This window comes from Ammospiza nelsoni, chromosome 1 (genome assembly GCF_027579445.1).
Source record: "Ammospiza nelsoni isolate bAmmNel1 chromosome 1, bAmmNel1.pri, whole genome shotgun sequence".
NCBI lineage: Eukaryota > Metazoa > Chordata > Aves > Passeriformes > Passerellidae > Ammospiza > Ammospiza nelsoni.
In genome coordinates this window covers 26,559,144-26,584,471 of record NC_080633.1, presented here as the reverse complement: position 1 = coordinate 26,584,471, position 25,328 = coordinate 26,559,144, and the positions used below count along the sequence as shown (strand labels likewise).

At 38.1% G+C, this 25,328-nt stretch overlaps 1 protein-coding gene across 7 annotated transcripts in view; it reads left to right on the top strand.

Annotated features, from left to right (window-relative positions):
* The window catches only part of ICA1 (islet cell autoantigen 1), a 66,171-nt gene extending 42,970 nt beyond the window's left edge, over positions 1 to 23,201 (top strand). For 2 of the 7 annotated variants that reach the window (XM_059477663.1, XM_059477675.1), the window contains 7 exons: positions 5,834 to 5,928; positions 7,948 to 7,997; positions 11,477 to 11,539; positions 11,651 to 11,692; positions 15,354 to 15,629; positions 20,440 to 20,535; positions 22,245 to 23,201. In XM_059477663.1, coding sequence (XP_059333646.1) covers positions 5,834 to 5,928; positions 7,948 to 7,997; positions 11,477 to 11,539; positions 11,651 to 11,692; positions 15,354 to 15,629; positions 20,440 to 20,535; positions 22,245 to 22,366 — 744 coding nt within the window. In that variant the 3' untranslated portion in view covers positions 22,367 to 23,201. The remainder of the gene's footprint in view (positions 1 to 5,833; positions 5,929 to 7,947; positions 7,998 to 11,476; positions 11,540 to 11,650; positions 11,693 to 15,353; positions 15,630 to 20,439; positions 20,536 to 22,244) is intronic. The other 5 variants (XM_059477670.1, XM_059477691.1, XM_059477681.1 and 2 more) reach the window with 5 other exon arrangements.
* Positions 23,202 to 25,328: the final 2,127 nt, after the last annotated feature.

The following is a 25,328-nucleotide window of genomic DNA, read 5'->3' as shown; positions in this document are numbered from 1 at the left end:
CTCTTACCTTCCTGTTTGCTTTGATGCAAAAAACTATTTCAGTCTAATTTGTGTAGGTAGCCTGTATTGTTGCTGGGTATTTATTTTCCATGCTCTTTTGTATCTAAAAGGTTGATTATTTGAACAACACATGGGATGATTCAAGATTTATAATAACATTTAGACACCTTGGAGAGGAACTTGGAAAGAAAATGCACCTGCTTTGGTGTACCCTTGTGATGGAAGAGGAGGGACATTTGGGGATGCTTTGTACCTTTTGAACTTCCTCCTGTGAAAAATTTCACCATGATTTAAATTTGAAATCAGATTGGGAATCTATGATAAAGAAATACCATCTATATTGAGCCCACACATGTGGCAAGCAACTCCTTGAAGCAAAACCTATTGTAAAAATGGCTGGGAATATTGTAGTGTGTTTAGGATGCAGCCTTTGTTATGAAAATCTTAACCAATTATATTACTCACCTCCTGCACTAAAAGATGTTATTTCCTGTTTTTGCACTGATATGTATGGTGATAAATGATGCTAATCAGGGGATAGTTTAAAACTCTAGGATTTTATATAATTCTGTGCTTTCAGAAAACAGCTGCTTGTGAGTGAGACTGTGTTACTGGCTTTTAGTATCAGGGTTTTTTTTTTCTTTCGGTCTCTGGAGTGTGGGGTTATTTTCTATACCAAAGTCTTCTCCATGATCTCTTGTCCCCAGCAATTAGTTTCTGATAGTTTGCATTACATAATTGCTAAGGTGATTAGATCAAAATCTGGTGATTGCATCAGGTGAGATTGTGTTGCCTAAGAGAATAGATGTCTGCTGCTACTTCAGTTGCATTCCAGGGTAAGTGACCTCTGCTTGTCACTTCTGGAGGGCGTGGTGAGTCCCATCTCACCTCTGCTACACCTGGGTGTGGAATGACAATAGGTGATTATGGTTAGGGAACTGATCCCTACCTGTCATATCATATGTTCATGCCAGAGGAACTATATATTAAAAAGGAGCTGCAAACTAATTTTACATTGAGATTATGAGGTATTATTTTTTAATTATGTATGGTAGATAGCTATGGCTGATCTAAGGTAGTGTAGTTTCTGATGGAGAAATTTTTGGTCTAAAAATGTACCCAATGGAGATGCCATGTCTGTTGCTGACGTTATGCATTAAAATATAAAATCAGAATATATAGTGGATTAAAATACACATCAAATATTTGTGCCCATCTCTACATTTAATTGGAAGTTACTTCTTTTATACTATGTCCCCCAGCCTGATACCAGGCAGGGGCAAATAGTCTAAAAGAAGTAACTTCCAACCCCTTCTCAAAGGGATCTGCCTTAAATGGAAATTTTGAATTTTATGCTTGCAAATCATTTTTGTCTTTTATGATCCCATAAAAGACAAAATCTTGCTCATACAAATTAAACTGAATGAAACTGAGGATATGTGAATGTAGGATTAGTGTTCTACTTTAAAACAAGAAATTAATGCAAGTTAATATTTAATTTAAACATAGATTGTTTTACTGAAAAATTAAGAGGTGCTATGTACTAGAAAACTGCTCTTCGTATTTTGTAGTATAAATACATATTTGTGTACCAGGTTTACCTCAGGAAAGAGACTCTGAAATGCCTCTCGGGATTGTTTCTGGAAAGAAAACATTGTCTTTAGAGATGTTTGCCAAACTCCCTTAATGAAAAGCAGCCATTTGTTTTCTTTGCTTCAGGGTATGTGCAGAGAGCAGTATAATTGTGCTATTGCAGCTGTATTTTGTAACTCTTGAGTTTTGTGCTTGATGAAAGATGATTATTAATGTGCTAACAGCTCTATGTATAGTGATGTAAAAGTATCTGGTACTGTATCCATCACTTTACTATTACAGATGATGGGCTGCTGTTTTGGTAAAGCCCTTAAGGTTTCATTGTCTTGAAATTAACATATATCAAATGAATTAAAGTTTATTTCAGGGGCTGCTTTTCATGAATAATACCTTTTTTAAATTTCTGTTACGATTTATTTGCCTTAGTTACTTAAATGATATTTAGTTGCATTCTTTAAATTTAAATGCTAGAATACCAAACTTTCAGAAGAGTTTGTATTAGAAATAATAGCTGCACTGGTAAGAGAGTCAGAAGGCAGAAATCTCAGTGCATCTATTTATTTCTGTGTGAAGTGGAATACTGCTGCCTGAGCTCCTTACATGGACTATTTCCTTGGAGTGCTCTGTCCAAACAGGTACTACCACACTGTTGCCTTCTGCTGACCTCTGCTGCAGTCTGGTATCCTCTCTTGTTTCTTTACTCATAGACAAGATTGCCTATGATTTTGCATCTCTTAAGGGTTTTGGGGGAGATGTGATATTTCTTTTCTTGATAGGAAGAAATTCTGAGACAACCTGCTTTTCCTCGTCCTCTTCAGTTCTCCCCCCAAATGAAATATGTTCAATATTTTGTCTCCTCAGTGCTGTTGCACTTTTTCATAAATGTTGTTACATCTTGGAATGTATGCCTGGCTCTTGAAACTGCCCTTAGCTGTGTTGCTTTGATTCTGTCTCTGTCAAGAAGTGCACTAGTCGTCCAAGGCACTTGGGAGGAGCTGTGGGTGAGCTGAGTGCAATGTCAACACTGCTGAGTTAACTGCAGAGCGCAGATTTTAGGTGCAATCCAGATGATCTTGGCTTGACTTGAAAGCAGCCCAGATGCAGGTAAAGGAATTTAGTGAGTGAGTAGCAGTCAGAAATAGAGCCTGACCTGGAACCAGAGTTAACTCTACAGTGGAGGAATCTCTTATCAGTTGGATACTTAGTCTGAGTCCTGGAGCAGGTGAAATATCCCTGGGTGACTTTTGGTGTTAGAAACAAACACACCGGGCAAATTGAATGATTGTGAACTTGCTCTGCTAGTGTGTAAGGTCTTACTCTGACTTCTGTAGTAAAAGAGAGATCTAAGAAGCTAGGAAGATAGGTTTCTAAATATGCAAGGATCCTACTTCAAGCCACAAATGTGGTGTAGCTCACAACAAAATCCATTGTAGCCCACATGAGCAGCCAGAAGAGTGCTGTGAAGTTACACATCTGTGTGCTCTGAGCAGCCAAGTCAGGGGTATGTCCAGATGAAATGTGCTCTCTTTGATCTGAACTCAGTCTGTCTTGTCATAACTCTGTTAATCACTTTCTAGATGGTGAGTCTTCTTCCCTTCCTTCTAATGTAACCTAAAACAATTAAGAGAATATAATGGTTTTATTTCTATGCCTGCTGACAATAGTGATCACATTACTGTGGGTTTCTGTTTAGGAAATGGTTGACTGTGGCCTTTTTAACATTGTTTCATTTCATACTCATTCTCTACCTTTTTTAAATCTTTTTGAAAAGGTGCCTCAGTTTGGAGTGAACCTCAGGATGCAGAGTAGAGGAAAATAATTTCATTATTTGGTATCCAATTTTGAGTCCAAATCAAGTTGTTAGGTGGAATTATTGCATCAAAATACAGCTTCTGATTATCAACAATTTTATAATAATTGCCATTGAAACCAAAGCTGTATTTCAGAGCTATGTTTATTTTTCTGATACAGGAAATAGTAACTGCCATTATTATCATGCTGTTTCCTTCCCGAGGTACTTGTGAACTCCATTTCTATATGCTGTTTCCGTGGTTTGATCACAGTCCTTTAAATACGGATTTCCTGAAATACTGACAAAGGAAGCTTCTTAAAATATAGATCCTTAAAGAAAGATTATTATTTCCCTGGGTTTTTTTGGTTTTGTTTGTTTGGGGTTTTTTTTTTGTGAATATACAGGATTTACTTCTAATAATTTTCCTTAACTTGTATAGCTAGGCAGTGGTCCGAGTAATTCTGGTTTTTGTCTAAAACCTTTACAACCCTTTTTGGAGCAACCCTTTTGCCTGCCTCCCTTGGTGGCAGGCACAGCACCACAACTGTTTGACCATCACCTCCTGATTCAGTGGGCTGTGTGTCCTCTTGTGAAGATGTCCAGGTGGTTCAAGTGCCCAAAGCAGCACAGTCCCCATAATGCAGAGCTGCTTTCTTTCTCTACTTGCACTTTTGTGCAAGTATAGTCTATATTTGTTCTTGAACTCTAGTCCAGGACTTCTTGGAGTCAGTGGAATAATTCCCATCAATTTTAATAGCACAAGAAGTGCAGTCTAATCAATACCCAGTGCATGTGCAGATGAAGGGTGACATCCATACATAGGTTATCTAGCTGAACAGGCTGGTGTCCTTTTTCAGCATGTGAGGAGAACTACACTTACATGTGATTCTGGGTAGCAGCAGTGTCAAATAAAAGAGTGGCAACCACAGAATAAGGTTCATTTCTTTAAGGCTTTTTTATTATTGCTGTTTTTGTGACCTTCATCTTTTGATCATGCCTGCAGTGCTGAGGCTGCTTATGACAAATTAATCAGCAGTGCTATGCAGAATTAGTTTATTGAGAGGGAAAAAAAAGCAACTGCAGCTCAAGACAAATCTAGAACTTTAGTTTCTAAAATACTGAAGTGTCAGTTCCTTATACAGACAAATACTGAACCAAGCAGAAACTGGAATGCTCCTTCTGGGAACTCCTCTGTCCTGGTTAGCAGGGCAGTGGAAACAAGACCTGCAGCATGTCTGGGAATGCTTTTGTTGTGACAGATGGGCTGGACACCCTAACTTTTATTCAGTCAATTAGGCTGTGGTTTTTCTTTTTACTTTTCTCATGAAACACATTCATGTTTTGTTCAAATTCCAGATGCAAAACCACTACATTTTTGTGGGTTTTAAGTTTATATAGAAGTTGACTTCTCTGTTTCACCCTCAGCTTTTTTTCTTTGGGGTGGGGGGACATGAGGATAAGTTGGGGTGAGATGCACTGCTATTACTATCAGGGCAACATTAATAAATTTACTTACAAATGGTCAAAACTATTCACATGTACCATGGTTTAATTTTCAGAAACTGAGTTGGACTTTAGAAAGAGGAAATTTTTTTCACCTTCACACCAAAACTGTTTGATAGACATGGAAATATTTACATTGCTAACATCTGCTTTAACTAATTACTGTGTTCTTTCATTTAATTTTTTAGACAGAATTTCTAATTTATACATAAGAGTGACAGCTAGTAGTGTATTTATCACTTCAGATTCAGTCTATAATGCTTGTGTTGGCTTGTTCTCATCTCCAGATTTTGGTAATAAAAATGCTGAATCGTTATCTTGTAGCACAGCCTTTCAGACTGAAAAGGGACAGTGGGGTTTCATAATACCCCACCTGTCCTTCATCTACTATCATACAAGATTTTAACCCTTGTTTTCAGATTCAGGATACAAGCAGTATCTTCCCATTACCATTGCAGTTGCCAAGTTTGTGTAAACAATTGTGGAAGGGGAAAAGAGAATAAATAAGAAAAGAAACAGTATATGAGGAACAAACAGATATAAAGAATTTATTTTTCTCATCTTAGAAAAAGGAAAATAAGGAAGAAATAAGCAAATCCCCAAAATAGCAAAGAAACATGCCATCTGGCCTGCTTTGCACATGGTACAGATAGATTTACTTAAAAATATGGAAAATATTTACCTAGAAGTAATCATTTAGAGATATTGGAAACAGAACACGAGTTTAGAAGTTGCCACATGAAGTGTGTTCACAGACTCAGTTTGAATGAGTATCTTCTAACACTTTAATTCTGCTTGAGTCAGATACGGTTTTGATATAGTATAAAACCATTTTTCCTTGATTTCTCTTGGTCTAGAGTCAGGTTTGGTCTCAAATGACACACTTTAGCTTTCCTGATTCTAATTGGTTTTCTTCTTTATATTTATATTGTGGTTATGATCTAGAGCTTGCAAGATCCTGTGAATAAACTAACAGAAAAAGCAGAAAAGGAGGACCAGCAGATTGAGAGCACCAATTCAGTGGATGATCAGCAGAGTCAGTAAGTCACATGTCCTGTATAGCAAAATAATAAGTATTTTTGTCTGTAATCCGCTTCCTGGTTGCTAAAGTCGCCAAACATAAGTAGACATGTAGACACAGCTAGTCTAATCCTACTGGTTACCTCAATACAAAAGTTCCTGAAATGTTGTAATGTGTATATCAAAATTAATAAACTTTATGGTGGAATTAAGAGATTTTAAAAGGCCCACAAAACCCTTATATGTTTTTCATCTTTTCTGGTCTTCTTTTTATTTTTTTCAGCTTTTTGCTTCATTTTTTCTTTATTAAAAGAAATGTTAAACAGCTATACATGGGAGAAGATATATGAGCATTGTATTTCTCCTTTCAGCAGCATCTCCTTTCACCTGGAAATGGGATATAGATTACTGATTGCTCCGAGTAGCGATTAGTTTTTGTAATGTATACAGCATCAGTTAGCAATCCAATGAAGCAGTAGGTACTTAGTAGAAAGTACATCTAAGTGAGCTGATGCTGTCAAGTTTTGAGTTACCTGTAGCTCTGAGCTGAGAGAGACTTATGAATGGGCTGCTGTGGGGAGAGGAGAAGAGGAGAAAGAGATGCGATCCCTCCCCTACCTGCCCGTCAGGATTCGGTTGCCAGGGGATGCAGTGTTGATACAATCCTGCTGCCACCTGTTGTTTTGACTATCCCTGCTTAAATGAAGCACCCAGCAAAGGATCAGTTGTCAAAAAGCAGAGAACAGCTTGACTGATTAGTGGATTTTGCTTGGCTATTTATAATAATGAATTTTTAAGGAGTTCAGGTTTTCAGTCATTTTTCTAGTTCAGATTCAGAACCACTGGCCAATTCTGCTTAATAAATTGGTCAGATTTGGTGCTGTTTATATTAGAAGAGACTGACTTGACTTGAGTACAGTTTGGTAGGTGGTTATCTCCACAGCACCTACTTCCCTCTGTGTCATCTCACATGACAGTAACAGAGTTATTTATTAAACTCCTCAGTGTTGAATATGAAGTTCTAGAATGAACGTGTGATTTATGCAAGATGTGTGCATTGGCACCTACCAGGAAATGCATCAGATGCCATTTCATGGTTGTATTTGTGTTTATTTATGTATTATCTTTGTCCTTGTCTGGCATAAAAGTGAGGGACAAAATGTGTCACCCTTTTGCTGACTAAAACCATAAACAAACATCTAGGATTCAAGAAGAACTACACAAGGCAAAGCTTTTTAAATCCTCACGAATTTTCCATTCACAGTAAACATTCATTATACTAGAATTTGGCCTGAATCTAATTTTCCTCTACCACAGCCCTACCCCCAAGAGCAGGGGAGGTGCTTTTTTCTGTCCTGTCACTAGAGGGTAGGAGGAATGTGCCCACACAGTCCTTTTCACCACCACATCAGCCCTGTGGCTGCTTCAGTCCCAACTCCCTGAATGGCTTTCCACAAAGTAATAGCAGTTGGAAAGTGTGTATTCTTCATTGAAGAGATCACCTTTGTTTAAAGGTTGCACATAAACTGCACCTTTCTTTTTCTCCCTGCTGAGAGCTTTTTTCAGCAACGCTGCTGATCTGTTATTTTAGAGATCTGCTGACATGGGGCAAAACTGTCCTGACTGTTGATTTTTAATTAATAGTTGTTAAAAAGAGAAACACAGAGTGGTTGGTTGCCATTTTTGGGGAGAAGGAGGGGGAGGGGGCTGGGGAACAGTTGTAGCTCCTTCATGATAGCTATGAAAGACCAAATGTGCAAATGCAGAATACACAGTACTTTTCAGTAGAGGTTGAGTCAGACTAAAAATGGAAGCTGATAGGATTTGCTAGTTCAATCTAATTTTCATTTTCAACAGACCTACCAGTGAACCAATGAAAGGTAACAACAGACCAGTAAATGCAAGAGTCCATCTGTTATTACAGTTTATTTGTTAATGATATGAATCTGTAATGATTTGACCAAAAAGAGGAAAATGTATTGTTATTTTAGAGCTTTGGAATTATTTTCCCTTTTTTTTTCTTGTTCTTTCAAATTAAGGTTGATTTCATTAGATGACGAGAGCCATACCAAGGAATCAAACTATTCAGGTATTATATTTCATGTTTTCATAACTCCATAAGTGCTGTAACACTTCGGGTTTTTATTTGGTTTGGTTTATTTCCTGTATCAGCTTCACCCAGCAAATCCCTACAAATGCATAAAACCAAAGGGCAGGAGAATCTGTTAATCCCTTGCATGTCACATCCCACTGCATTTCATTCAGTCATCCTCAGACAGGTCAAATAGCTTGTGCTCCAGAGCCTAATTCTTGCATGGGGCATGTTCCCTTCAAGAAAGGGATCTGCAGGTTAGTAGGTGAGACAAGGGAAGTGTGCCACTTTGCTCACTAGTTTGTTCCAGTCATTAAACTGCAGTCTGTGAAAAACTTGATGAATTCAGTGGAACTTCTGCCCAAAAGCCAGGCAAGATCATACTCAGCTGCTGCCAATGACCTTATGTGTTGTTATTACCCAGGGACACAGCCAGGCTCCAATTGGAACTGCACTGAGAAAGAAAGGAGGGAATAGATATTAGTGATAAAAAGGGAAATTCTGAGTGCATACTAAGAAGCAAATGCTTGCAGTGAGGGTGGTGAAGTACTGTAAAAAGTGGAATCTTCATCCATGGAATTCTACAAGATGATCTTAACTTTTTATATTAAATTAATGGAGAATAATTTTAATATGATATATTTTATCCTTCATTAAGATACTTATAAAGTACAACATGAAAGTCAAGACTACTCTCAAATCTTTATTTCAGTGGGTTAGTTGTATTGATGTCTTGAACCCATCATCTCATCTTTATTTTTGAAGTTTTTGTTTTCACTCCACTTTACAACATTCCTTTTCAAATATGAAATACATAGCTAGACAAGAGATTTCTGATGTTGTTCTCAACTGTCATGTGTCTAGATGGTAAAATCACATTACTGTTTCTATATCCAAGAAGAGCATCCCATTTTGCTGCAACATCAAGTTTGAAGCTCATATCTGAATTCGTTATTTACCAAGACTCAGTTCCTTTTAGCCATAGCTTTCCAGGATTCATTTGTGCTTTCTACAGCATGGCTTATGTTCCTTAGTCCTGGAGATGTAACTTACAGTTTGGTGGTATTGAATTCTCCCAGCTCTCACTACAGAAACCAAATGAGTGGGCTGATTGACCACCTCTGATAGTCTGTTTGTTGTTTGCACATTTTTTTTCTAGAGTGATTTTGTATTTACTTCCAGATGACTGCTAAAGCCATTGACTAGCAATGGATAAAACAGTAAGCCTTGCAGATCTAAACTAGAAACACTTCTGCTTTGCAATTACTCCTCTTAACAACGTGTTTTTGACATGTGTTAGTTGTCATGTTCCTAATCTATTCAATATGTTCATTATAGATGTTACACAGTGCTAACTTTTCAGCTGGAAGGCTGTGCAGTGCAAAGTCAAGTTGTTTCTAAACAAATATCTTTACTGAAAAAAAGTTCATAGTTTTATTGAAGAATTAAATTAGCTTTTTTTTTTTCAACTAGGTCTGCTTTCCATGAAATCAACAGTAAATTATGAGAGGAGCATTTATTATGCTCACATTCTTTTGCTGGATTCCATACTGAATGGCTTTCCATTAATTTTTTGACTGGGAGTAATGGTGATCTACCAGCCCATAGTAACTTACAGTTATTTGAGTCACTCTGTTTGATTATGGTTCTTTGGGGGTATTTTTGTAATAAAGACACAATATTAGGACTTTCCCAGTGTTTTGAAGTTTCACACATGTTGCAAATAATTAGATCAGATATATCTTTGACAAGATATTTTAATATATATGGGTACAAAATCTGACTTATATTTTCTTAGCAGATGTTTTCTAGAATCTCAGTTGCTTAGGGACTGTAAAATATTTCACCATAATATAATACCTTGTTCTGTCTTTTTCTTCATCACCCCTAAAAAGAACTGAAGTGTTTTGAAATATTTCTAACTGGTCTTCTAAATTTTTCCATCTTCATAAACCAGCAAGTCTGTGCCATTGCTGAGATTTTTTTTCTTGAATCACCCTCTGTATTCTGAAGTCATACAGATACATTGCTTCTAGTGAGCGAGCTGTGTTGCTTCTTAGTTTTCCTCACCAACTACTTCATAGCTTCATTTTTTTATCATTTGCTCTGCATTTTCCCTTACTATGCTACAGATGCCTTCAAGATTGGCTCCATCATGTTTACCACTCAACTAAGGCAGGCTCTGGGCAACAGTTGTACCTTTTTCATTACAGAATTGCGGCCATCCATATCCCACCTTTCATGAACTTCTCTTTCTGAGTTTCTTTTCCCCTCTGTCAGGCAGTTTAGGGTTGGGATTTTCCACTTTACTTCGTGCATTGTGCTTTTATGAAAATATAATTTATATATTAGTTCATATGTTTTTATCCCTCTGCTGTCTGTGTCTATATAGAGCGTAATCAGATGTGCTCATGGGTTCTTAAATGACCAGCTGATTCTTGTGCTTGGAGCACATTCTAGCAAAGCCCTATGAAGATAATGATACAAACAGCAAGCTGTTCTATTTCCTTTTGTTCTGAACACACATTGAAGTTTCTCTTCGAAGGGATTGGCAATTCTCTTGAAAGAGTTTGGGATTCAGTTTTTATTTCATAGTAGAGAACTCTATTTCACTTTTCCAGCCTCTAGTGTGAGGTTCCAGCAGATGGGCCTTCCAGTTCTAGCAATACTGCGACCAAGCCCTTCCTTTGTCCTTAGAGATAAAGACTTGATTGTCTTGGAGCTAGATTTCCTCAACAGTTAATAAGGGAGAAAAGGGTATATTCAGCAGTTAACTCATCCTTCATGTTTTGCTGCATGTCTTAAATGGGGTTAATCACCTGAGGGAGGTACCTTTCTCTTCACTGATAAACAGAATCTGGATAATTGTTTTGATTTCATGTGTCATCCAAGAAACTTGCTGAGAATTTAAGCCATGTTTTGTCACCTCTAATAGCCTATAAATCTCAGCTCTACATTTTAATCCTTATTGGTCTTAGTCCATTTATTTCCCTGCAGAGGAGATGCTGTTACTTACATCCTGACTTGGGGTACCTTGGGTGAAGATTCCTTCTCCCTGTTCCCAGAGTTTGTGTCATGAGGAATAACACATCGCAAGGAAGGCAGTTTAGAGAGTGATAAGGTCCCAGAACTTTTTTGCACTCCCCTGGCCTACGTACAAGCCACTAAAATAAATTTCTCTGCTTCTGGAGGACTGATTGTTGCAGTTGCCTTAGCTGGGTGCACTCAGCCTGGAGAGGGTACTGTAACAGGCAAGGACTCAAAGGAAGGTCTCCCTCAGGTTATTATCCAGAAATTGGCCTCACTTTGAAATGCTTGTACCTTGGATCTTTCATTCATTGTGACCAGGCTCATTTTAAACATCATTTAAAACATGAATCCCAACAACCATTGCATGTTGATCCTGTAGTGGTGTTGTTTATAAGCATGGTCTCCTGCCAAGTGCAATTTAACCCCTTTATGGATCTCAATTACAGCTGATGATGGCAAGGATGTCATCTCCACGTTACAAGGACATTGTAACCACGAGCAGAACTCAGGTGAAGACACTTCAGAAAGCTATCTTTACATGTTTACCTACTGATTGTCAGTGTACTGCAGGTCTTCCTTTGTGGCTTTTAATTTTTCTGTATTTCTCCTTTTTTTTTTAGGTGCTATAGATGAGTTATTAGATCTGCAACCTGAAGAAAATGGTATGATATGATTGTGCATGTCTGTTTCATCTGTTTCATTTGCTTTTCAGTCATAGTAGCCAAGTATACTTTTAATTTTAGATCTTAATTTATTTCACAGTCTGAAAGATAAAATGAAATTATTCAGCTGCAGTATTTAAATAGTGTTAAAGTTAACTCAGCAGAGACACTATTCCTGATGTTACTGAAGTAAACCTTACTGGGGGTAAAATGTTTATACCAAGATTAGGTAGACTGGGCTATATCCTGTTTGCCAGCTGAAGTAGGTTCCATTGTAAACCTTACCCCTCCTATAACATTTCACAGATTTTTCATTTTGGTTTTTTGTTGTTGTGCTACAACTCTTGGCAATACACTAGTAACCATAAGATTTTGTGTTGAAAATGTACATATCAGAAACAAATAATGTATTCTTCTTAAAACCATGTAAGAACTGGTGACTTCTTTCAGACAGAGAGTTAATTAAATCCACGGTGCTGTCCTTCTACTTCTGTGAGATCCCTGGCAGCTCAAGGGGATGTGCTGTTTTACCAGATAACACATGAAATATCTGGGTTAAAATTTTATAAGTTTTCCTAAGAAGTTAGAGTGTTGTCTGTAATTTTTCAATTGCTTTTCACTCATACATTTCAGAAGAATGAGTTAAAAAAACTTCAACAACCAAAACAATTGTGGCAACTCAAAAAGCAAATGAAGCAAAGAAAAAAATCTCTTTGTGTGGTTTAGTCAGTCAGACTGAGAGCATTTGGGGTGTTTAAAGCACTGCCCTCATGGTAGGTAAGGACATTTGCAAACACCTTGACTTTGGATTTGCCATGGGCAGTGTCTTGCACTGGGGGGGAAATTATCCATGTGGAGAATCACCCATGAGTGCAGGCACCAGGAAAGTTCCTCAGCTGTCTGCGGAAGCAGCCCTAATCTGTGAATAGATAAGGTAACAATGATTTCTTTTCTGTGGTTAATAAAAAGATCTGTGTGTGTCTGATAGCGGCATTTTTTTTCTTCTGGTTTTCTTCTTATTCAGTTCCATTCCTTGTTGGGCCTTCCTAGTGGAGATACAGATAATACATACAATTATTGCTCATACAAGCTTAGCTCTGTCACTTAGAACACTTTTTTCTTTACTTAAGCAGTGAAATTAATGCAGGAACTTCTGTGGGGTGTCTGCATTGGCTAAGGTTGGCTATGGCACTGTTACAATAGCAGCCTTTCACCCTAATTTTACACATTAGCTAGCTTTAGGTTAATGAATATTGTACTAAGTGGAGCAGTATAGGTAGAGGTACTCTTTCACATGTGTTTCAGAAGGAAGTCTTTATCATGTGTTGCCAATCATATACTGTTGTAAATATTTTTAGTTTCTCTTCCCTTTTTTGTTTAACAGCAACAAAACGAGGTAAGTTTACAAAGGAATTGTGAGCATTGCTACAGGCTTGTTCAAACAGAGCAGAAAGAATATAGTCACATTGTTCTTTCAGTGTTTTAATGCAAGGTTTGGATTTTTTTCATGGGCATGTATAAGGGCTGCATGTGCAGACAGAAAAAAGGATTTTGACTGAAAATGGATAGTGAAAACAGAAACAGGAAAAGTAATAGAAGATTTACGGGTAAAGTGAGAAAGTCCCTATCATTCTGGTAATCTAGCAGAGATACCACATGAGTAATATCTCGGTAAGCAAGGCTGGTTTCTAGATAACCTTTATTGCAAACAAGAGTAAAAGCTGCTGCTGCTGCTGCTTACTCAGAGCAGCCTGAGCCTGAACACACCCTGTCCTGCCCTGCTGCACAGTCCCCACAGGAAGATCAGGAAGATTGCTGAGCCACAAAATGTGTCACTCCTCAGATTTCTGGTGGCTGTACACCCTGCAGCAAGACTTGGCTGCTCTTCACATGTAAAGCTTTATGCTGTACTTGCTGCTAAAGTCAAGATGGGTCTTCTGCAATGGTTCCCCAGATGGAGCAGAGCTTGGCTCTGAGCTGTGCTGCTGCATTTGTTCCGCTCAGGGCACTTGTGTTTACGTGTGGGGTTGGTGCTGTGTCATAGCAGGGCTGCTACAGATGCTGCTCCCTTTGCATCTCCCCCTGCAAGTTCATGAAGGGGCTTCCTGAGAGCAGCTTTGAGGTGGTGATGCCCCATGGAGCTCAGAGTTCTTAGGGGCCTTTGAAATAGCAGGTATGTTTCCCCTATGGGAGGATTTACCCCTCTGTCTTACCTGCTGAATAACTTGGGGGAATTGGAGGTACTTGGACAATGTTAATATTCTTTGCTCTTTATCTGAAGATGGGAAAACAGCCTGAAAATTCTTAAGAACAAATTGTTTTCCGTGGTATTTTAGTTATAGTCTAGGGAGAACATCAGGAGAATTGACGTCTTTCTAATGTTTCTATTTCTAATTTTTAGGCCCTGTCAGGGAGTACAGAGGTATATCAAAATGTGAGTTAGAAAGGAGTTGAATCTCACAGCTGACTTCAGTAATGAATAAAATAATTTTAATTTGTGTTGGTTTATTTGTTTCTTAGTACGTAGGTGTGTGCGTTGACGCATGAGCCTATTTTAAAACAGTTTTGTGCTTTTTTTCCTCCTCTGACTCAACTTCAACCATTTAATTATAAATTATTACAGCTGTTGCCAGGAAACTTTTCTGAGAAGGCTGTTGAGTTTCAGTAAAATGGCCTGTTTCAGACACTTGCTACTGTCAGTCGTTTATCCCAACCCAAAAGGGTTAAAAGCATTTTGTAAGTTGAATGCAAGTTGGAGAGCTCAGCTGATCTACCAAAACTTTGGAAAACTGAAGTTGCTTCTGTGCCTTACCACAAGTTTGAAACAAGCATAATTAAGATGAACTGATCTGGATTTCAGGAATGTAACATTATCAGCCTTGTTAACCACCATTTTTGTCATCTGCAGATTTCCACAGTTGAGCTCCAAATGCTTCCAAATGGAGCTCCAAATGCTTCCAAGTAAAATAACACTTGGGGGTCCTTGATAGTTCTTTAACTCTCAGAATGTTTTGGGAAACAATAATGATCCTGGTTAACAGTTTCATGTATTTTATGTAACTATTTACCATTTCTAAAATAAGAAAAAATTGGTTTTGAGGAGCAGTGGCTCAAGTGATCTAAGAGATTCTTCAATACTACAGCATTGGTCAGCATAGAAATCTAACTCTGTATGATAGACTAACCTTTTTGATGGGGAAATACCCCAAGAATTCAAGCATAGATCAGAAGGTCATAAGGGAGATCTTAAGTCCCCAAGCCTTACTTTTTTTTAAGTTTATACCAATCTGGATTTTTTTGAGACTTTCATATAATGTTTCAAGAAGCAACATAAAAGTAGTATTTTCCAATTATTTAAATATTAGACTGTGTAATGATTTTGGTGTGTTCAATAGATTTTTAAGCACACTTGTAATATTATTTTCAATGAGAAGCAAGTGCTAACAGCAGTGAGGTTATCTAAGATGATGAAGGAATTATTTGTTGCATAAGGTATAAACCCAGATGTCCAAGAGAATTGAGTCTAAAAAAGAAAATAAATATTCATGCAAAAATATTCCATCTCACTTAACATACCTAGTCTAGATTGGATATGTTTTTAAAAGTTCTTTATTTACTTTGTCTTAAAAAAATTTATCTTAACTCTCTTGTTCTGAGACAGCTTCAAAGGAAAAGTTTGTGAGATCCTTGGAGCCAGAGCTTGGTGATAAGGATGACATGGTGTTACTAAATGAGATCCTCAACGCCTCCTCCCTGGATGAGGGGGAGTTCAGCAAGGAGTGGACAGCTGTTTTTGGGCAGGCTGCTGATCTCACCATGAACTCTTCAGCTAGAGATGGGGAGAGCACCTCCTCGTCTGCAGTACCAGCACCATCGGGATACTTACCCTCACAGCTGCTAGACCAAAACATGAATGACTTGCAGTCGTCCTTACATGGTGAGAGCTCATCTTGTTCTGTCAGTGTGTTGGAGTTAGGGCTTGGAGTGAGGATTTCTGGTATGTAGAACTGTGGTGAGAGTTTATATTTTGCCATGGCTGCAGAAATTGTACCTGAAATTAAAGCAGAGTATGGCCTAGAGAAAAAACATGAGTGACTTATTTGTTTTTTTAGCCCTTCTCATTCAGTGTTTGAATGAAGTACCCAAAACCTAAAGTCAAGATTACTGTCATGAATGTTTTAATTTAATTTTTTGAAATGTTCTTTGAGATCTTTAGAACCTTGAGATATTTTTTTATTCCTGAAACAGAAAATATGTTTGAGTGGGTTTTTCTGATTTAATCATAACTGCTGTCTCTGTTAAGGGGCCAAGGAAACAAAAAAATGATTACTTTATTTTGTCTGGGCAAATTCTTTTTAAACCATGTAGTGAAAATCAGTTGCATTCTTTTTTTTTTTTCCCCAAGCATCCTATACATTGGATGTAGGGATATGGGTCAGGTAGAATGAGTTGTCTTATCCTGTTAACCATACAGGTGGATTTCTCTTGCAGGTGGTTACTGATGCAACTCCCTCTCCTTCCTCTTTCTTCTGTGCTGTTAACTCTCGGCTTTTCCAAGCTACTGCTGGGGAGAAGAAAAGAGGGGAACTAGGGCAGAGCTTTCCAGCTGCTGCTTTGGCCTTGAGGAAGGAAGAGAGGGAGGAAGGCAGGCTGGTGATAAGCAGCCAGCAGCACCCACCTTTGTGCTCCTTGCAGTCTGGCTGGGTCTTCTGCAGGGCTTTGCAAGCTGGAGGGGACCTTGCCTTTTTGGGCCCTGTCCCAAGTCATTTAAATCTCACTTGGGGAAGAGAAATATTGGAAACAGTAGCAGGCTGATCCTATCCTGGAGATTATTTTTTGGAACCCTTGCAACTGGAAGAGTCATACATGAGGTAAAATTTGGCAGGAATTAGAAAGTCAGATTTACTTTATAATTAATACAGTAACTACCAGCACCCCTAAAGCAAGATACCTTGGTTCATTGGCTTCAGCACTTGGATGAAAAATGGGAGAATGACATTTGTAATGATGCACAGGTTTAGATGTAGCTTTATAAGGTACATGGTTTTTAAGCAAATTTCTAAAAATCGCAACAGAAATATTATGAGATTGATTTTTTCCCACAGCTTTACATGTTTTTTAATATATTTTACATTTCAGTGCAATTTCCATTTTTAAATGTAAATGTGTTTTTAAAGGAAAAGTATTTTTTAGGCATAAATAGCAAGCAGAGTTGTGCATCCTTTCTGATGTGGCTGTTAACTTTCATGTGCACTGGCATTGGGTGCAGTGTTAGAGAGTTCAAAATCAGAATTCAGTAATGTTGCATTCAAGGAACAGTAGAAATGAAAAATCCATTCCAGCCAACATGATATTCCAAAATATTTTTGAATAAACAAAATAATAAAGCGTAAAATATATGGATGTTTTCAAATGGGTTTCCAAGGTTTTGGCAGAAGATTGTGGTAATTTATGTACCAGCACTTGAAAAGTCAGGGTTAATCAGCTGAGTGATTGTATGTGAAAATAATCTTTCTAAATGTTTTGTTTCTTGTTTTAGCTTTCTAAATATTTCCAAGATTTTGTTTCCTATTTTTTAACAGAAGGTGAAATTTGGTCCATATTATATCTTGCAAAAACTCAGCTTTAATCTTAAACTGCATTTCATTTCACTTCACAACTTTTCTTTCAGAATTCGACCTTATCATTAAATATGGGAAGAGAGACTTTTTTTTTTTTAATACTAACTGGAGTATAAGCATATCCAGACATACAAGTTGCAAATATTAAAATGTATGAATTATATTTTTACTGAGGACTTGTGATACATCTCCTGCATTTATTTCCCTAACTGGTAGGATTGCTTAATAATTACTCAGTGTGAGGTGCTACACTGGAGCCTCAATGTTGCATACTTCCTGTGTGAATTTGGCCTTAAGACCATAAAGATTCTTAAAACTCACATGCTTAACTTTAAGCACATTAACTTTTCTATTAACTTCAGTGGGATTACTTACTTATTTTACGTTAAGCACGCTCATAAATCTTTGGGGCTTTGTTTTCTCTCTGCCTCAGATCTTAATCTGTAAAACAGGCACAATGCTATGCAGGTTATAAACTGTTAGGGTCAGGAATTCCCAGCTCAGAGTTTTCTCTGGCTGTATTTATAGGCATGATCCAGGACAGTGGGACTCTGAATTGCTATGGGGCTACCAGGTGCTGGTTTAAAATACATATAAATGTGTGTGTAAATATAATAGAAACAAAGCATGCTCCCAGTGTATCTTTTAGATTCTCCTCCAGATACAGCTCTGTAGTTCAGTTGCCTTTTCTCCTTTTTCAGCGGGAGCGTTGGCTTTCTCTTTTCAAGATGTTTATGGCCTCATTTACTTACTCATTCGTACCATTAAGGGCCCCTCTTTATCTTCCCTACATGTGCATGTATTCTAGTTCATAAGAAAATGCACAGCTCACAATTTCCTAATCTAAATTTAATCATTGCAATGTTGGTGAAGATGCTTGCTGAACAGCAAGCTGTTTGGTTTCCTTGCTGTCTTGGCAATAACCTTTTGTCTGGTCATGTAACAAAGCCATCCTGTGAACAGGCAAACCAAAACAGGCTTAGGGCCAACAACTGCTTTCAAACTGATAGGCTGTGGTTTGCTTTTGAAAGGCAGAGTTGTTCTCTGTAGCTCACTGAAAATTTAATTAATTAAAGTATTTCATACAAATTCTGCGTCAGTCTTTCCCAGTACCTTCATAAATCAGTAATTTCATTATGAAAGCATCACATATTTTCTGGAGTGTATTTGGTTGGATTTTTCGTTGCTGTTGTGAGGTGGTTCTTGCTTTCTGAGTGAGCTACCTGCATTTCAGTAAATGGCAGCCAAGCCACAGCATCTCTCATGGATGTGCTGCCTACCAGGCCTTAGTCCAGGGACTCAAAAGGAGAGAGGGCTCCAGAGGAGGTCACTGTCTGAAGTGTTTTGCTCCCTGACCTGCCAGGCACACCAGTGTACAGGAACATCAGGGATGTCAATGGGAATCAGTTCCTGATTTTTCTGAAGTCACTGGGACTGGCACAGACAGTTTCTGGCAGAGCTCCCATTCATTTTTATCAGATTTGACCCTCTATTTAAGCAGCTGAATTTACCTGTTGTCATTCATTGCCATATCAAACACTTTCTCACAATGCATCTCCAAGCACACAAAAGCATTGCAGTCTACTGTAGTTGTGTATAATGTCCTCTGCCATTCTTGTTTGTAGCACAAGCAGAGAAAATGGCTGGAAAGTATGTCATTCTGCAGGGGTCATGCCATGCTTTCCATTATTATCATTCAGATTTGCTTATTTGAAAGATTAAACTCTAAGACCTCACTTTCAGAGGGCAGAAGCTGGCTCACAAGCCTTTATCACCTTTGTCTAGAGCAAATACATGTGAGCACTCTGCACCCAGATTTTGAAGAAGTTTTTGGTTCGTTTCCTTAGCGATAGATACAGAGGATGTTTGTGGCTTTAAATTTCCTTCCTAATTCATGTGATTTTACAGAAAAACTCTTTGTGCCTCTTTTTATAACCTAGCATGGGCTTTAGGCCTTTTATAGGCAAGGTAAGATCAGAGAGTGATGAGAATAATCCACTGAGAGAGAAAGGGCTGATGCGACTGATGTGGTTGTTGCATTACCTGTTGGGATGCTGGGTGCCAGCATCTGACAGGGCTCCCAAAAGAGCGGAAAGTAAGGGGAGGAAGGAGAAAAAGAGTAAAAAAGGATGTGAAAGCAGGCACTTGTAGAAAAAAAGACACTGAATAAGGAAATGGTAGCTGGGTGCATAGATGAGCATCCTGTTTGTGATACTGCCAAATTAGATGGGTAATTGGCAAGGCCAAACTTAAAGGATAAATTAATTAAATTAGAAATACTGTCTCCAGTCCTCTAAATGTACTAAAGCACATGAATTTAAATATCTTAAGTAAGGGACAAAAATATTGGTTTTTTTCTAATATGTTTCTGCAGTATACTACTCCTAGTTCATTTTGCCAGCCTGGTTATCTGGCCTTATTAACTTATTTGTCATTACTCTTTTGTGGATATGGAATATGCATGTAAGAACAAAAAACTATTTCACTTTTTCCTGCATAGTTGCTCTCTTCTTGCTGAGAATCTCCTTTCAAATAAAGATAAAGAATAAATAGTCCATTAAAATTTAGTTTTAAGTTAACTTGAAGTAATTAATTTTGAATTTAATTCTTCAGTGTTTTGCAATGAATTATCTTTTTTTTCCAGAATTACTTCGAAATTAACTAAAAAATTTAGGGTCTCTAAATAAGGTTTTTTCTGGAACAATGGAGGAAATAAAAGTATTTGGACTTAGAAAAAATGTTTATTATTTGTGGTGGTATTTCTATCCAAATGTAAGTGATTCTTTTCCCTACGGCTGTGTTGGACCTGATTACTGAACTGGCTTTTCTGTAAATGGGTATTAACTGTGATTCAATAAGAGAAACAAAAATATTTTCTAGCCAGGTGAAAGGTTTGAAAATAGTATAATTGCCTGAAGCTGGAGATGATGAAAGTGACCTAGAGATAATCTCTTGTAAAGGGTGCTGCTCCTGTGCAGGTCTGACTGCTGACTTTGTGTGCGCAAGGACAGACACAAATGGCCATAAATGAACACTCTGCTCCTCTGTCTGATGCTGCCAGACACTAGGGCTTGGAGCTAACAAAGTAACTCCTCATGCTAATGCTGCTCTGTTGCTGAATTGTAGGATGGGCAGCCAGCAGTGTCAGCCCACCATCAATACCACAGCCAGCCCAGAAACCACACAGCCTGAATGTGAGTGATGACAAGACGCCTGTGAAAGGTGATACTTGGCTTTTCCTTTTTAGCTCTTGTATCTTGTACAGTGTCTCATGTCTTCCCAGTTACTGTGGTAACAAAACTTATTTTTGTAGTAGCTACAGCTCAATCTTGTGCTCCCTGATCACTCTGTTTCACCTTTATTAGGTGTATGATATGTGTGTGTGTGTATATTTTTGGTAGGCTTAGTGCTAATCGCGTGTCAGAAGAGTAATTTACTAAATAAGAAAGGAAACTGCAGCTACAGTTTCTTCTACCTACTTTAATTTAGACTCACACAGAACAACATCTGCATGCACTTTGAGCTAAACAATGCTTTTAAGTTCTAAGATTTAGCGTTGTGGCTAAAATACAGGCTACTGATAAGGCAGAAGAGCCCTTTCAAATATTTTTGATAAACATACATGATATCAGTAGTCATTTGTATAAAACTTAATTCAGTTATTGCAGCTGAGCCAAGAGTGCATAGTCCTTCCATCTACTGAGACAATGGCCTGCTGATTTTTGACCAGGATTTCCTGCATAAGTGAACCAGTTGAATTATGTTGAAATATGTCACCAGTTTGTAGCCAGTTCTGTGCATTCACATTTGATGATACAGAAGAAAGGGGTGATATGTATTCCTTCCCCTGAAATTTTTCAGCTCAGAAGAAAAAAACAAAAAAAGAGGATTAAGGTGTTTTGGAAACTGTTTTGGAAATCAGTGTGATTGTGCAGCCACAGGACTGGCACCAGCAAAAGGAATGGCCTTCAGCTATTTGGAAATCTGTGGTTCTGAAAGTGGCAAGTACCAAGAGGAGTGTCATGCCAGGCAGAGCCTATTTTGTCTGTAAATTCTTTGTGTTGCAAAGAAAGCTTTCATATGCCATTATCTCTCTGAGAGAAGAGCATATCTTATTTCACTATCAGTATAATACATGTTGGGCATAGGGCAACAAAAAAAAAAAGCAACTGGAGATGTACCTTCTTCATAGCAGCCAAAGTTGTTACTGCTTTAAGCTGAATATCTGCCCAGTTGGAATAAAAGCAGTCAGATAACCTCTGTTAAATACATATATCAGTGTGGACACAGAGGTACAATAGTCCAGCTGCTATTGGATGTAGTCCCTATTCACATTTTGTCTATATCCATCAGAATTAAACTAGAAGCTGTACTGGGGACTGCCTATCAAATATAACCCCTCTCTTTCTCTCTCCAGCCAGTGCCTTCCCATTAAAACTTCATTCCAGATGAGTAATGACCTTGTTGGTTGCATACAGGGGAGACAGAACAGTCACATGAGTTGGATTTAGGCAAAGGAATTTAGTCCTCTAAGAGAGCTTGAAAGTAAAATTTGCCTTCACTTTCCTTTTGCTTGTTTGCAGGCATGCAGAGGCACACTCAAATACCTTTCATGAAACAACGTTAGACAGAGTGAGATTGTTTCTATTTCTAGTTCAAGTGTTCCTGTACTTATCATGGCAGGAGCCTTATAAAATACGTAGCAGACATGTAAAACACTCATTCTTACTAAAGTTCTATATTCTGACAAAGATGGTGTTTTAAAATGCAATCACTTATTCTGATTTTCTTGTCAGAATACCCTTGGTAATAAATTAAACAATAGCATGGCATTTGTTTGACCTCAGTCAAACATGCAGTCAGTTTTGTTTTGAAACAGCTGACAAGTCCATGCATTTCTTTTTTCTTTCTTTTTTTCTTTTTCGTTCCAGAATCTACAAAGAATCCTAAAGACTTGACTGCTTGGTTCAGTCTCTTTGCTGACCTGGACCCGTTATCCAATCCTGATGCTGTTGGGAAAACTGATAAAGAACATGAATTGCTTAATGCATGAGTCAGCTGCCTCTGGTAACTCACATTCTTCCCTTCATCAACATTATTTTGGAGTTTAAAAAAACTAAATGAAAATTAGTATGCTGTTGTGAAAATATAAAGTATGTGCCATGATAATAAAACTAAAGGGGATTAATCCCTTTTTCTATAGGTACAATTATTTGCTCTTGTTTTGTATAAAGAGTTCGCATTTATTTTCTATGTGGACTTACAAAAATGAGGTTAAGAATTAGGGCAGATTTCTTGCCAAATTAGATTGTCTGCTGAAACACTGTCTTTGCCTGGGGTGATGTGGAGCTAACACCGAAGCGAAATACAAATCGCAAACCTATTTTTTTATAATGTTTCTTGAGTAAATTTAAAAAAAAATCAGGTAACTGAAGAGGCTGCATGAGTCAAACATCTATCATGTATATAATATATCTATTACTGCTATATTAAGATGTCAACTAAGTTTGTTCTGTTAGTACTCACAGTTGAAAAACCTGTGCCGGAGCTAAATATTGAAGAAGTAAATTTGGGTCTGTGCAGCCATCAAAATTGTGCCCTTTCCAATCTAACTTATTTGACAAACTGCACTACACAAACTCAAAGAGAAGTCATGCCCAGGAGGCTTCTTTTTCTGAGTTTTTTCTCCATTGCACCAACAGAATTCGCACTTGTTTGCAGAAGTTTCTTGGAACGGATGCTTTGCCATGCCTTCAATCCATTTCTGTTTCTGTTCTGAGAATTTTTCATCCAGTTTTATTTCTGAAGCATGTGTTACTTTAAGCTTGTTGTGACATTAACTCTTTAATAAAATGATTTTGACAAAAACCACAACTTTATTCCCACTAGAGTGCTGTTGTGCTGTTGAATTGATACATAACAAACATCTGAAGTTAAAAGATGACCAGTTTGTAGACAGTACTGAACCCTTTGTTTCTGAATAGTAATCCAGAAGGAAGGACAGCGAGAAAATATGAACTCAATGTGGTGTCCCTTTGCTTCCCCTCAAAAGAAGGGAAAAAGGCTCATAGAGTCATAAAGGTTGGAAATAGCCTCCAAGACTACTGAGTGCAACCTTGGAACAAACAGTTCCCCTGCCAGCTAAACCACAGCACTCAGTGCCATGTCTGGTTGTCTTTTGAACACTGCCAGGCACTCCATCGCCTTCCGGGGCAGCCCATCCTAATGCCTGACCGTCCCCTTCAGAGGAGAAATTCTTCCATATGTCAAACCTGGACATCCCCTGGAGCACCCTGAGGATGTGTCACTAGCCAGTAAAGATCACAAGCTCTATGTACTGTACAGGACCCACTCTGCAATTTATTATATTCAGCCTTTTTTAATTTGCTTGATTTTCCCTTTACATTGGTGAAGTGTTTTCACAACCTGTACACTCAGTTAATCCCTGTTTCATGGTCTAATAGGTAACTAAGTACCTGAAAATAACTATATAAATGTACAAGTTCACTGAATTGGCCAACTTCTTCTTGAGTGCAGCAGAACATTGTTGGATGTGTGCACTGAGCAGCAGTAATGTGGTTTTGGTGCCTCCTATCTAAAAAGCCACATGCTAGCAGTGGATGTGAGGTTGGACTGACCAGAGTTCATCAGGCTCAACCCTTGGCAAGCTTTAAACATCCCTGTTCCAACTATCATGTTCATCATTCCATCCCATCCCCTGGAAGTGTCAAAGTACTTCAGTTGTTCCCAGAAGTTCCTCAGATGCTTAGGAGTGGATTTTCATGTCTGATGGGTAAAGGTGGTCTGATCTTCTCTTTGCACAGTCCCCAGGCCAGCTGGGGCCCTGAGGCATGTAGGACCTGGAATCAGAGCTGCACTCCTTCTAAAGGTAAAACTTGGTTCCCTCCATCACATTTGCTGCTCTTTGGTACTGGCAGCTCCTTGCTCAGTGAGCTGCCCTTTCTGCACTCTGTGACTTTCTTGAGCACTGAGAGGGGGCTGAATTCACAACTTTGGGCTGCACTTCTGGCAGTAAATAAGAGATGTACAAAGGGGATTAACTGGGAAATACCTAAGGTTTACACTGGGGTGCTAGTTACACTTACACTTAGGGGTGCTAGTTTGTACTCAAAACAGACACTGCTTGCCTGAAATCCTCTCCATCCCAAACTGTAATTATGTGCAATGCCAAAAATGTTAGTGTCAGGAGCTCGAGGGAGAGCCAGGCTGCTCTTCAGCCCAGCTGGGTTACCACAAAATCATTAAGCAGATTCTTGCAACTTTAGGCAAGTCTGTGGCTGCTAAATTTGCTGTGGATTACATTTGTCTGGATAGTTTCTAAAACACTTGTGGACAATCTACTCCAGCATTTTTAGCAGCTGAAGCAGTTAGGTGCAAAGCAGAGAGAAGGCTGTATTGAGTTCAAAACAGCCAATTAAATGTTCTTAAAGGCTCAAAAAATGTTTGTTCTGTAGGTCACAGATTCTAGACTTACAGGATTAAAAAAAAAAAAAAAAAACAAAAATGCCAAAACAATCAAAACAAGGCACAAAACCCCAAACTACTGTCTTGACTGAGACAATTAAGAGCATTACAGAAGTTCAGCTAATGATGTTCTAAATCCTTATCCTGTTCTTAGGTAGGAAAGCATGAGAATCATCTTCCCTTTCACATAAGGCAAACCACAGGTGCAGGGGTTTTTCTTTTCCTTCCTCCTCACACAAACTGCACTACCAAGTAGTTCATATTAAGCATTGATTTCTTGTAATATATAATTTTTGAAATTACTTAAGCTTTGAATCATTTACAATGCAATTTTTTCACACTTTCAAATGAAAAAAAGAAAAAAACAAGCCAGAGATATTTAAAATATAATTGATTTTGCTTAAAGAAAAGCAATTGAAATCCATGTGTACAATGCATTATCATCATAAAGATTTAGTGAAGTTGAAAAACAGAGCAGAAAGCTACAAATCCTGCAAATAGACACTGTTAATGCAAAGTACAGAGCTACA